This window comes from Triturus cristatus, chromosome 3_2 (genome assembly GCF_964204655.1).
Source record: "Triturus cristatus chromosome 3_2, aTriCri1.1, whole genome shotgun sequence".
NCBI lineage: Eukaryota > Metazoa > Chordata > Amphibia > Caudata > Salamandridae > Triturus > Triturus cristatus.
In genome coordinates, this window is record NC_140584.1 from 376,683,546 (window position 1) to 376,697,647 (window position 14,102).

General features: G+C 42.6%; 1 protein-coding gene across 1 annotated transcript in view; it reads left to right on the forward strand.

Annotated features, from left to right (window-relative positions):
- Nucleotides 1-14,102, forward strand: part of EPHA10 (EPH receptor A10) — a 1,455,844-nt gene that overhangs the window by 1,057,266 nt on the left and 384,476 nt on the right. The window contains exon 10 of the mRNA XM_085647895.1: nt 1,729-1,854. Coding sequence (XP_085504021.1) covers nt 1,729-1,854 — 126 coding nt within the window. The remainder of the gene's footprint in view (nt 1-1,728; nt 1,855-14,102) is intronic.

Here is a 14,102-nt window from a genome sequence, read left to right on the forward strand (position 1 = left end):
ACAGAGGTAAAGAAATACAAAAAACTTCTTATAGTTAATAAATCTAACCATTAACAGTTCCATTTAGCTTATGAATTAGACAATCAAACATCCTTCATAATGTACAAATGTAGGAATAAAGTTGCACATTAAAAAGTGCAGTCCCATCAATTGAATTAGCTAATAATTTTAACTTAGCAGTAATGTTTTTTGACCTGCTGAGCTTCGTTAAATAATGCTCTAAAACTGGTATGTATACGCATGACAAAGATATTTCATTCTCTACATCGACCTGATCACCACATCAGAAGGTAAGTATGGGAACGTGGGTATGCAGTTAATAATAGTTATCACACACTTTCCTTGACCACGGTATTAGGCTATGAAGTGGATGTGATATTTTTATGGTTTGATATTGTTGATCTCGATATAGTGACATACAATATTACACACTTGTGCTGATCCTTTCTTGTGTTCCTTCAAGATTTGCAGAGTGGGCAGGCCCCAGCATACTTGTGTGCTGAATGGAACACTGAAGAAATGTAGTTTCGACCAGTCTCCACTGGCATTTTTAAGGGTGTCAAATGAGCCCAATGCCCGAGATGTGTTTGTCCTGCCGCTCCCTTGTGCCCCACCACCAAAGCTGTTGAATGTCACCCATGCCAGGAGGTGACTGAGAAAAAACCACAGGGGCCACAAATCGCAACGCATTTAACTGCAAAGCACCTTTGACTTATGGTTTAAGGCAATACATAAAACTACATGTTTACTTATATTGTTTAAATATGACTTTATATATATATCTCTATATATACATGTATAGAGGTAAATACACACATACATACCAAGTCATATGTAAGTATTTAAAGCAAACATGTCATTTTGGGGCATATGTCGCAAGCCCTTTTCCCGTTCGCAAACGGGCCAATTCTCAGAATCGGCCCATTTGCGAACAGGAAAAATATTCCTGAAGGCCCTCGCAAAATAGGGAATCGCAATATTTGCGATTCCCTATTTTGCAAATGCATTTGAAGAATCGCAAACTTGAAGTTGGTGGTATTTTGCGATCTCTTTGAAAAATGCACTTTATTGCATTTTTCAAAGTGCCATGTGGTGTACATACATGCCCTTAGGGCATGTGCGCCACATGTGCACACATACATATTTCAGGGGTGCAGCAGGGTGTCCTTTTGACACCCTTGCACTCTTGAAATTGTATTTGCAATTTGCGAGTACCTAATGGGTACTCGCAAATTGCGAATGTCTTCCCATTCATTCCAATGGGCCTCTAGGCAAATAGGACTGAATTGGAAGGTATTCCTTAATTGCGATTCGCAATTTGCGAGTCGCAATTAAGGGATATGTAGGAATTGCAATTAATATTGCGATTCCTACCTACATTGCATTTTGCGAGTCCTGAATAGCGATTCGCAAAAAATCGCTATTAAGAACTCGCAAAAAGGATTTTTCATACATATGCCCCTATATCTATACACACACACACACACACACACACACACACACACACACACACACACACACGCACACACATATACACACACACACAGTTTCTCTTTAGGATTGCCATTGGTAGATGGCCCTTCCATTTTATCTGTGCCCTCCCTTAAAAATCATTTCTACACACGCTAATGTCAGTTGCACATGACTATATCACTTCTTTAACAAAAATAAATAAGTGAGTGATGATACGTCTGTTCACCACAGTATTTTTCCCTCTGTTTGATCTAGTTAAGATACCAACGAGAAGAACGTATATTGATCCAGACACATGTGAGGATCCGATGCAGGCTGTCCATCTGTTTGCCAAAGAACTTGATAATTCCTGCTTAAAAATTGAACGGATTATTGGAACAGGTAAGTGTTTTTTAATCTTGCTATCTTTGCGATGTCTTCCCGATTGGTATAAACACAATGTTGTATAGTAACAATCTTGACATTTTCCCCCTATGCCTTTTCTTGCTCCTCTTCAATTTACGTCTGCCTCTCTAACATTTATTTTTGGTCTCACATTCTTGGTCCCAGTCATCCCCTACACTTTGGCACTCTTATTTTTTGTGTCCTTTTTCCCCTTTATTCATCTTCCTTCTCATCCTAGCCTGAAATACAGATAGGAAGGTCTTTGATGCCAGCAGCTGACCATTTTGTAAGCTCGTAAAATAACTTTGCATACACTCATCAAGGGTTAATTTGCCCCTGTGACCGAAGAGAAATATAGGAAAACAGTGGCAAAGGAAGAAAGCAGGGATGAAAGAGAACGTTCAAGAGTGGGATAGACAAAGGAAGTGTAGGGTGCTGGAAGCAAGAGGCATGAGGTGTAATCGAGACCCCGCATTCTTGAAATTCGGTACTCCAGCATTCAGCAGCACTCGCGATAGGCTGCTGAGAAAAACCTTGGGCCCATGCGCTTCTTTTCTTTCAACGAAGTAAGCACTGCATGTGCAATGGTGAATGCCTCTGGCATTAGGCGGGGTCTTTGGGACCACTCTTCCACCGTCAAGCCAGAATATGCCTTCTCGCCCGGTAGGGGTGAAGACGCGCTTCGTGGTCCCCTTGGTTCTCCCCCTTGTCCTTCCAGTCAGGCGCCTAGTGAAGGGGCCGTGGCCCAGTTCATTCAAGTTCTGTGGTAGTGGGGGTCTAGCGGCTCCATGAAGGATCTCCCCGGGGGAGGGGCGTGCTCCGGGCCTCGTGGGCCTCCCACCCTCCTCCCCGGGAATTTACCTGACTCTTCGGCCGACTCTAGGCCCTTGCGCCGGATTCGCCGTCGGGAGGGGCTCCCTCCTCCTCACGAGCCCCCCGCCAGTCTGCCCTCTACTCGGCACGGTCCGGGGTCGGCGGGGACCTCTCGGCGGGATCTCCGGCCTCCCGGCGATGTCCGGGTCGAGGGCCTCCCCAGCAGTAATGGACCAGCGAGGTGGGTGGACGTTGAGGCGCGGCCGCCATTGGCAGCGTGGCCTGCGGGGGCGCGGCCTCTGCTGCCTCAGGAGTCGGCGGGGGTGGCGTCAGGCAGCCCACCCCGTCACGTGATGCTGGAGGCTGGCTTCCAGGCCTAGCGCGGCCTTCTTTGAATTCCGGCGGCCCTCTCCTCATGGAGGGCCGCGTTGCTGAGGCTGCGACGGCAGCGGCGGGGCCCCGGTCTTCCCCGCGGGCCCCGAGGATGGCAGGGGATCAGGCGACACGTCCCAGGGCCACGGCGGTGAGCAATTCTTTTTGGTAACCCCGACGGGTAGGAGAAATTAAGAGTTGGCCTGCCGTGTAGGGGGTGGTGATTGCTTTGGCGCCCAGCGCCCCCTTTTCCTCACAGTGACACCCCAGCTCGGGACAGGTAGGCTGGGAGGTGGCAGGCCACCCGCCAGTGGCAGGGCAATATCGGGGGGACGTCAGGGAGCGCAGGGGTAACACAGCGCTGGTACCTGGTCAATCCCCCAGCAGTTCAGTAGTAAGTTTCTGTAGTAAGGTTCAGTTGTAAGTTTCTTTGGTAAGGTTCTGTCGTCCTTCTGCCGCTTGATGGATCTGGTACCCTTCACAGTTTTGTTCCTTGGGGGGGGGTAGATGAGTTGGTGACTGAAGGGATCTCTCAGTCAGGCTGGATAGGTTGTCCCTGGGTTCCCCTCCCGCTGGGCCAGATCAGTGGGCTAGCTCAGGATCCCTCACTCAACTTGAAAGGCAGCACCTAAGCCCTGTCACTTTCAGTGGCATAAGTCCCTGACTAGGCCCTACCGCCTAAAACTCCTGCGTAGGTTCCCCCAGGTCATCATCGCCCCAACTGACTAAAAAATGTTCCCTCCTTTCCTTAAGTAGCCCTAGGTCAGGTGACCACTCTCTAAGGTGGCAAAAGTAAACCCCACCCTTCTTCTAGAAGGTTCCAGCAAGTTCCAGGAGCTTCCCCACTCTAGCTATAGGACAAAAAGGCGGGCTGGTGTCGCAACATTGTTGTAGGGTCCCAGCCAGCTCCTGGCAACTAGGGTGCTACTAAAAAGGCCACTCCGCAGTAGCAGGGGCCTGTGGCAGCCATCTTGGGGGAAGAGAGCACCTGCACCTTAACACTGATTAGCAGTGAAAGGGCGCTCGGAGACCTAAGGCCAAAGAAAAAGGGGGTGGAAAAAATGAGGCAAGGGCAAAAATACAGGGAAAGACCACCCTAGGGCTGACAGGTCTAACATACAGTGAAACCAAATCTACAGTTGCCATATAGTAGTTCGATTTTCATGGGAGTTCATTTATTCTATTCAAGAAATCTTGAGAGTCTCTTAGATACGACGGAAGGCCCACAACATAATGAAAGAGAAATATATCAATGAATCTGGAGGTGTTCTCTAACAAGGCAACAATGGAGCTCACAACTGGTCTGCCCGGTGGGTTATACAGATCTTTGTGCACTTTTGGCAGAAAGTAGATAGTTGGTGTAATAGGGTGTGTTGTTTTCAAATATCTGTACTCTTCTTTGTCCAAAAGATCCCTCTCCTGCCACACTGTGAGTTTTTTAAATACTTGACCCATATGTTCTTTGATAAGGTTCTCCTGGAGTTTCACATAGTGGCTTTTATTACTTAACTGTCTATTGGCTTCTATTAGATATTTTTGCACACTCGTGATAACGATGTTTCCTCCCTTATCACTAGGTCTGATAATGAGACTCCTATAATTTTGTAGATCTCTAAGAGCTTCCCATTCTTTGCTGTTTTATTTTGTTGCAGATTTATATTGCGCACACTCGACTGGAAGGTATTGGAACACCTTACTTGAGCACCAGTTACGTTACACAAGGACAATTTTTTTTTTTTTGGGTAGCACGGGGAGATTAAGTGATTCACCCAAAATCATAGGATCTGGAGTCGTCCCTGAGACTCGAACCATGGTTTCCTAGCACCAAAGTCAGCAGTCTAGCCATGAGACCACATCCTCTCCCCCTGGTTAAATTTGATGTTGTACTTCTGTTAGCTCTAGTTTGTTTACCAGTCTCCATGGGTATCATTTTCTTCAGCTCATCTGTTACAATTTCATAGAATAGAGCAACTTTATTCCCAACTGGTAATTGTGGACAGGATTTTGATTTTGGTTTACATCCAGTACTTGAAGCCATGTCTGTGGGAATTTCTAAATATTCACAAAGATCCTTTTCTGTCAGCAGTTCAATCGGTTGAGCTTCCATTCCAGATGCTTCCATTTCAAGACTTGTTAGAGATCTTAATGAGGTTAATTCATTTGTCGCAATAATAGATGGTTATTTATTCGACTTGACTTGTTTATCCTGCTCCTTTCTCCTTTGTGTGTAATATTTTTTTAACTTCACTTTTCTTGTGAATTTGTAGAAGTTTATTCTTGTCCAGATAAAATCAAACCTAGTGTTAGGACAAAAGCTCAGCCCTTTGCTTAGAAGAATCCTATGATTTTCAGTGATGATTTTCTGTCAGAGGTTAATAATTAAATTGTTGTCTTGTGTTTTTACCTTGATTAATGATTTTTGTTTAGCATTCCTCTTTTGGCTCATCTCCTTTGATCTTCTTGTTTTGCAGAATTTTCTTGGGGTTGGTTCATTTTACCCCTTTCCTTTTGACTGGTCGTCATTTGGTAGAGTCACATTTTGCCTGAGAAATCCTGACGGGGAGTGATGTTGTAGGTTCCTCGTCCCCCGAACTAGCTTCTGAGCTTTCAACGCTGAAGGCAACTGGTGTTGAGCTGGTTGCATTGATGGTTGCCATTTGTTTTGCATACAGATAGTCAAATCTTCTATGGAATATATATATTCGACCTGCAGCATAATCTCTTTTATCTCTGTTGAATTTTTTGGCTTTGTTCTGCTCAACTTCCTCCTCATGTTGCTTTAGTTTCTTTTCCATTGTCAACAGTGCATTTTTAACATCTTCCCTCTCCCGCATGGTTTCTATGACTTGCTCTAATTGTTTAATCCTCTAAACAGCTTTTGTCAGTTTCCCATCAGCATGTATGATTAGTGTACGCATACGTTTTTGGGAACACTCTGTTGTATCATCCTGCCATTGTTTAGACAGATCAGGGTCTAAGTCACTTAGGGTTGGGAGCATAAAGAAACGTAATCTTCTCAGAATTCTTCCACATTTAAAGTAATTTTTTTAAGTCATCATTTCCCACCATTTGTTTATTTCTGTTATTCTTATTTGCTCCAGTTCTTTTACTGATTGTAGTAGTGATGTATCTATGGTTCTTGAATCTCCTCTTTTAAATACTTGGTCTTTCCCAACTAGTTCCTTTGCCTTTAATTTTTTTTTAGCACGTCTGTCAGTCACAGTATTATTAGTTTACTTAGAGTCGTCCTTCATATGACTTGATATAGAGTCAGTCAATCAGTTCAGAAAAAAATTCTTCATGCACTTCTTGAAGTTAATTTTCAAACTTTTGAATGCTTTTGCAACGATTCAAACGAATTTCAAACATATTTTATTTTCTCCAGTTCCCTGTGAATTACTTCTCTAATAATGCCCTTGTCTTTACTCGTTGAGTAGCTGGGTGGCAGATATAACCGTGAATGTAGCACTTCTATAATTGTCAATAAAGTTGGTTAATTTACAATTGTTATCTATTTACTAAAATGGATGCTGATAATCCTGGCCTGGATTATCTCCGTGAAAATCTTTCGAGTCACGTTCTTTCAGAATTAGGAATGCAGGCCGCATGTGTTGTATCAAGGCCACGCTACCTTTCTAATTAGTACGATCCCGCACGACTCGCTTCTCGGACGCCACCACTGAAATTCCAATTTTGCGTTTGAACTTTCTAAAGTTGGTTACGACTGTAACTGAGACTGTAACTGAAAAGATGTTTTATTCTCTCCTGTTCCCTTTGAATTCCTTCCTTAGTAGATATATATGTTGGGAGAGAAGCAATAGGCATAACTTTGAGCAACAGTGACCTGGAAATATTGCCTATGGTTATGTTACAGGGAGTAGGTGGAGTTTATGAAAACGGTTGTAGACAGGCTTGGTTGTAGATGATTTAGAGTTGTGTATCTGGGCCAGTTGCTTGGAGCAATCACAGCATGATCTTATGACTTTCAGACTTTTGGTCCAACAATTTACGTGTTAGCTCTTATACTGACTAAAGCATTCTACATTGCTCTGTTTGCGAACATATGAAGCTGTTGTAATGTATAGCATGCAATCACTAATAAATAAAGTTTAAACATCTCCAACCCATCGTGGTTTGCTAGTGTGATGGGCCCATAGCATGAAAGCATTTGTCACAGGTGCAGGTCACCTCTCTTGTATTCTTTGTCTGACCACCTTGTGCCTGCCCTGCCTTTATATACTGCCTGAAGGTGAATAGCCAGGCCTGGCCAGCAGGCAAACTTTCTGTTCAATGAGGCTATGGGTGACTGCATAGGGCTTTTTTCTGCTGCTAGGGTGAAACTACCTTAAGTGCTCATTTCTACCTGCACTTAGTGAGGCATGAGCCCAACACCTTAGTTGGGCAGACAACATTAGGAAAGTGTGGTTTTTTGGTTACTCAACTCCTTGGGTATCTTCCGGAATATACAGTGGTTAATGAGAAGGGGTGCTGGCCTTTAAAGGGGGATACTTATTGTGTTCAGTGTGAAGTTGAACCACCATTATGGGGGCAGTGAAGGTGAACACCTGCACTACAGGAATCTATATTATACTGCTAAGTGAGAGGAAATTCCTACAGATTAGGGAGCTATTGTGTCTTCTGGAGGAGGGAACACCTGCCTGATGTGATCCTGATATCAGAGGTAACATATGTCTTATACAATCTATCCTATTCTAATTGAGAACTAAGACCTATTCCATATACACCTGCTGCTCCATGCTTTTAAGAAATATTTCCAGGAATGGATATAGAGGAATCCCTATCTCTACTTGGAGGTTTGCCCAGCCATTTGTTAGCTTCAGAAACAAATGAAGGGTTACTGCAGATACCCATATAATGCCAGTGGTCCCAGAGCTATGACGGCCGGTGACAGGCTACGTACAGTGCTGGTGCACATTGTTACTCCAGTAAAGGAAAAATACATTATGCATGTGACAGCTCTAAAATGTGAGAGAGTACTGTATGTAGGCTGTTGGCCCGAGTGTTTATGATATGCTGCCAGCTTCTTTAATCACAACACACAAACCAAAATTATGATGTTTTATTTTTCATGACTTAGGATGCTTTGGAAGCAGAGACTGGAATATGGGAGTAGTGATCAAGGTGCCAAGTTTGTTTCTGGGAACTGAAAAAGTACTGTGATGTGTATGAGGTCAAATTTCTTGAATGTTCTTTGTGCATTTTAATTACTGACCCCACCTTGAGGTAAATCAGATTCCCTTTAGGCTTGTAGAGGTACAGACATCTTTTGACATCTCTGATTGCGTGGTGTTATGCTTTAAATGATTCCTTACCTATAGAACATCTACAGAGGTTCTGATTCTGACACCTTTCTTGCCTACGTGATTCAATAGGGTTTTCCCTATCCTTAGTTTAGTGTAGGGCATAATAGATGTTGCAAATCTTTTCCAGGTATAGGGAGAAGTACCGAAACCACTTGTCTAGTAATCAAATCCTTTTCCTTATTTTCTGCATTGTGGCCACAGAAATTCTTATATGCTCTTTGCTGTTGAGAACCAATATTGTACGATGCGTTCTTGAGATTGATATATATCAATCTAGCTTTGAGTTTGTAATAAACATTTCAACTTCAAGTCATCAACTCAGAATTTTTTGTGAGTGGAATGTTTGGGTACTTGCGGGGTGAGCTGTGTGCCTGTGTGACTGTAGCCTCAGCAATGTGAATGAGTGAGTGTAGGCTGAACAATGTGACTGGGTGAGTGTAGGATGAGCAGAGTCTCTGTATATCTAAGGAAGAGTGGTGTGTCTTCATGTGAGCAATGTGAGTGGTGTGAATTCTGATGGAGAGTGGGTGATTTGTCTGAGTCGCAGGTAATAGGAGTGTCAGTATGAATGTAGAAAGTTGTGCCTGTGTGAGCACATGGTGCGGTACATAAATTCAGACCTATTGGCAATGTAAGAGCTTTTTGGAAATTAACCTACATTGCATAGCTAAAATAATTCTGCTAGAATTTTAATGTTGACACACTCAGGGCCATATGTAGGTAGCCTCACATTTACCGATTCATAAATACCGAATTTTACCGATTCGGTATTTATGAATCGGTAAATGTGATGTAGGTAATGATTCGGTAAAGTTTACCGAATCGGAAAAATTCGGTAAATATGAATCGGTATTTACCGATTCGGTAATGGGGCATACCTTCCCATTGATTCCTATGGGCCTGGAGGCCCATAGGAATCAATGGGAAGCCAGTCACCATTACCGATTCGGTAAATACCGATTCGGTAATGGGGGGAGCATATACAAGGGTGGCAGAGTGTCACATTGACACCCTGTTGCACCCCTGATTCTTGTATGTGTGCACATGTGGCGCACATACATGCCCTAAGGGCATGTATGTCTGCCACATGGCACTCTTACATCTGCAAAATATTGCGTTTTGCAAGGTATTCGTTATTTATCACCAACCTGTATTTGGTGGTAAATAACAAATTCTTAATTCTAATTTGCACTCTTTAGAGTGCTCCCTACATTCAGAATTCGGTATTTACTGATTCGGTATTTTACCGATTCGGTAATTTACCGAATCCTGAATTATGCCTCCTACATCCCAAATAGCTAAATACCAGTCGGTAACAGGATATTTACCGAATTTCGGCCGTTACCGACCGGTATTTAGCTACCTACATGAGGCCCTCAGTGTTAATTGTTGCTACTGGATGGAGCTTTGAGCTTTGATCTTTCCCATATATGTCAGCAAAGATTATGAAACATTTTACATTAAGAATTTTTCATCTTGTAGTTTTTTTCTGTCATATTTAAATGTAATGTAATGATAAGTAATGAGTGTGGGGGTCACTAGACCTGTCACCATCATTTCCCATTCGGTTATACATATATACAACTTAGTTTTCTAATGACATATCATTTATCCTTGGATACAGAAGAGCTGAGGTGGGAATTGCGCCCCATAGCGAAGATGTTTTGTATTGTTATAGGCACTTGCCTGCAGTTCCGTACCATGATCATACCATAACTATGAGAGAGGGCTTTTAATAACTGGTATAGCTCTTGGGCACACTATAATGCTGTATTAGAACGTTAGAATATTGGGCGCTCCATTGTAAAAAATGGATTGACAAAAAGCCAGCAATGTTTGGTGTAGTCCTTTTTCTACAACATTCCAATGTTTTATCTCTTTCTTCATGATTAATTAGCACATGCTACCCTGAATGGGTTGAATTTTCTATAGCCCTTCTACCTCAGGCATACCGGTCTCTAAGGCCCTCTGCCTTGTTGTAAATTGTTGCCTGCAGCTCAGTCGTAGAGCTCATAAAGGAGGCTTTTAACCAATGCAATGGCCCTCAGCTGTACTAGCCATTCTTCTATTGTATAGTTGGCCGTTTATAAAGGTTGAACAATTGCTTTTGTTTCAACATGCAAATGCTTCCATTTTTCCATTTTAGTTTAGAACATTTTGACCAGGCTTGCCTGCGGCTAAGGGCAGTGACTCCAAGAAGGGGCCTTGAAGGCACCTCCTCAGCAGTGGTCTATACAGGGGTGTAATACACGCCCTGTAGGCCCTTAGGTGTAAGGGGGCATCCAATACTTTGGTGGTACTCAAACATTCAGGGGGGCTCTGTTCAGCCCTAGGCCAATGTATATCTTTGAGATGTGGGTGACTCAGGCCCCCCCTCATCACATTCAGCAGGAGGGACATAATTTTGCGTTATGCCACTGGAGCTGTAGTACTATGTTCGTACCCTGTTCGGAATGCTAGGAGTTTCTCCGCATACCAGAATATTTACAAAGCTAGATCCAAGTCTCTAGTTTCCCTGCTTTCTATGTTTAGCAAGATTGTAAAGCAGGAATGTATCCAGACAGGGACTGTTGACCTGTTTATCTGCCTGTACTGATGGGAGATAACAGCCTTATTTCCCACGTGCTGTTCGTTGTTAACAATTGTTAACCAGACGATTGTGTAACTGTTAACATCCAGGGGAGGTAGTATTATCAACTGAAGATGTCCTATCTCATCTCTTCACATTTTCAATTAAAATTACACATTTGAGTTGCTGATTTGCTGTATTACAAAACTGTTCTATGGCCTTAGTTTGTGTATCAGTGTTTCATGTTGTTTTAAATTTAACATGTATTGCAATGGTTCTCTCTTATAAAAATGCATTACTATTATAGATATACATGAAATGTCTGCAGTATATGGTGATTTAAATGATAATAAATCTATACATTGTGCCCTTAAATAACATACTTTGTTTTAGAAAATGTGAAAGTTGTATTAATACGGATCACCAATACTTGTGGGAACTTTCACTGTGATTTTTTTGATTCTACCAGCTCTTGTTAAAATTCCACTCATTGACGAGGTCCTGGGTTCATGTACATTATTTTAATGCAATATATCTTCTTTTAATGCAGATATACATGTTCTGAATATCATTTGGCAAATCCGCATTCTTGATTATGTAATTGACTTTTTGACTGGGTGAGCTCAGCCTCCTTTTAATCCCTTTCTCGAGTGACAGCCCCTGCCTGGTTTAGTTAACGAGTGTGGAAGTAGTATTCTCTTGTTCGCCAGATTATCTCTGTGAGAAATTGGGATACTGATTCGTGAGGGTGAAATCCTACTCAAGCAGGAACCACAATCCTTGACAGGGTGAGGCGCAATCAAGCCCCACATTAACCTAAACACTTTGGTAGATTGTCGCAGAGCAGTCAGGCTTAATTTAGAGAAATATGTAAAGTATTTTTGCATCACTTCAAAGAGTAATAAAGTGAAAACACAACACAAGAAAATGCCCACACCAATTTAGAAAAATAGAATACATTTCAATAAATAACACAAGACCAACATCACAAAAATCTAATCAGTACAACCTGCGATATGAAATTTTAAATATTTCAGTAAACATAGTGCCAAATAGCATAAAGTGCCAACTGTGGATATCTGATTGGGCCAGACAGGGACAAAGTCAAAAAGTTCAGGCCGACAGGCTACAGCGCCCTGGTTAGGCCTGCTGAACAAGAATACCTTAAATCCTGGTTGTGGAGCCTTATGAGGTCTTACATTGGGGATGCGTTGCACAGCCAAGGGAATGCGTTGCTTCTATTGGGCTTCTAAGCTGCGATATGAGGTCTTGTGTCATCGTCAATGATGTCGTTGACAAGGGCTAGTAACCTTAGTCGGCTTTGAGTGAAGCTCATAAAGTTTTAAAAAATGAAAAAAATTAGAAAGACTTTAAATCTGAGCTCTTCCTACCTGAGGGAAAACATATTCCCAGCAGCTCAAAGCTTAGGGTGACCAGATTTTCAAACCAATAAACCAGGACGGCCAGAGACATAGAAAAAGCCCTATGATCTGGCACTCCAGTGGATTCTGAAGGACAATGAAAATACTCTTCTTCTATATAGTATTATTATTGTTATTATGCGTGATTTATAAATACCCTGGCTGCCTAAAAAAGGTTTCCCAGAGCTAATCTATTTATGGAATCATAGGTCTAATCCAGGTAATCCCAAAAATCACACACAATTGTTGAACGTTAGGGTGATGGAAACAACCAGGTTTTTAGATGTTTACAGAAAACTGTAAGTGAGCTACAGGCTCTCAACTTTTGAGGTATGGTATTCCAGAGTTTAGGGCCCATATAGGCAAATTCCTGACCTCCTTGGTGGGATTTCCTAACTCTGAGAACCACTGCCAGCTCACAATTAATTGAGTGAGCAAACAATTGGGCACATACCCAGCCTCTAAAGATCTCAGGTACAAAGGCCCAGTGTTGAAAAGGTTTTTATTTATACAACATTAAGCTTTGAATTGGATCTGACGTTCTACTGGTAGGCAATGTAATTTATGGACCAAACTGGCTGAATAGGTGAATTGTGGAGGGTAGAGTAGAAGGCACACAGCAGCAATTTGTATTGTCTGAAGCCATTGAGTAGACCTTTCGAGACACCCAAATAGATGACATTGCGATAGTCCAGTCAGGAAATGACCAGAGCCTGTACCACAGTCCTCTGTGTTGAAACCGGAAGACAGTCAAGAATTTTCCTGAGCCATTTAAAAATGCCCAAAGCAGGTGACAGCAACTTTTTTAATCTGATGGCTCATGGAAAGCTTGTCTTCAAGTCAGACCAATGGGTTTTTTACAACCGGTACTGGAGAGTGAGCATTACCCATGCACATGGGCCATAAATGGGGACCCCATAGGTCAGGGAGGTTGCCCACCAGCAGAACCTCCATCTTGTCTCCATTTTAGTTGTAGTGAATTAGCAGTCATCCACTATGCAACTTGGATAAGACAGGTTTTTAAAGCTTCTGTATTGCAGCTGTCCTTTGCTGGTTGGTTATCGTCTGCAAATGAAAAAAGTCTAAGTCCATGAGATTCTACTATTTCAGCAAAAGGTCTAACACAAAGGTTAAACAAAGGTGGTCTGAGGGTAGAGCCTTGAGGCACCCCCACTAGCTAAATGGTAGGGTTTAGACCTATGCTGGTGCATATGGACCTGAAAATTACGTTTATGTAGAAAGGATCTCAGCCAAGTCAGGTCAGTGCCGGAGCTTCTTTTTCCCAGTCTTAAAAGCAGAGCAGTATGGTTTACAGTGTCGAAAGTGGTACTGATAACTAGGAGAATCAATACTGCCATTCATTCAGCATTGAATTGGTGTCTCTGGTATTCAGTGACCCCCAAAGAGGGCCAGTTCTGTGCTATGGCCAGCTCTAAAGCTCCATTGTGAGGAGTGCAGAGACCATTTTGTTCAATAAATGACGTATACTTTGGCTAGAGTAGGCAGGAGACTTATAGGTCTGTAGCTCAACCATATCAAATAACCTAGATTTGGGTTTTTTAGCAAAGGAGTTACAAAGGCAATCTTTCAGGAGGAAGGAACAAAGCAGTCCACCAAATAATCATTCAAAGGTTGAATATGTCCCTCCATAAGTGGGACAGAAAGCTCGCCAAGTACCTACACAGAGGGTACATGGATCAAGAAGAGAGACTAATTTTGTAGCTGCCAGTAGTGGGTTAAAAGACA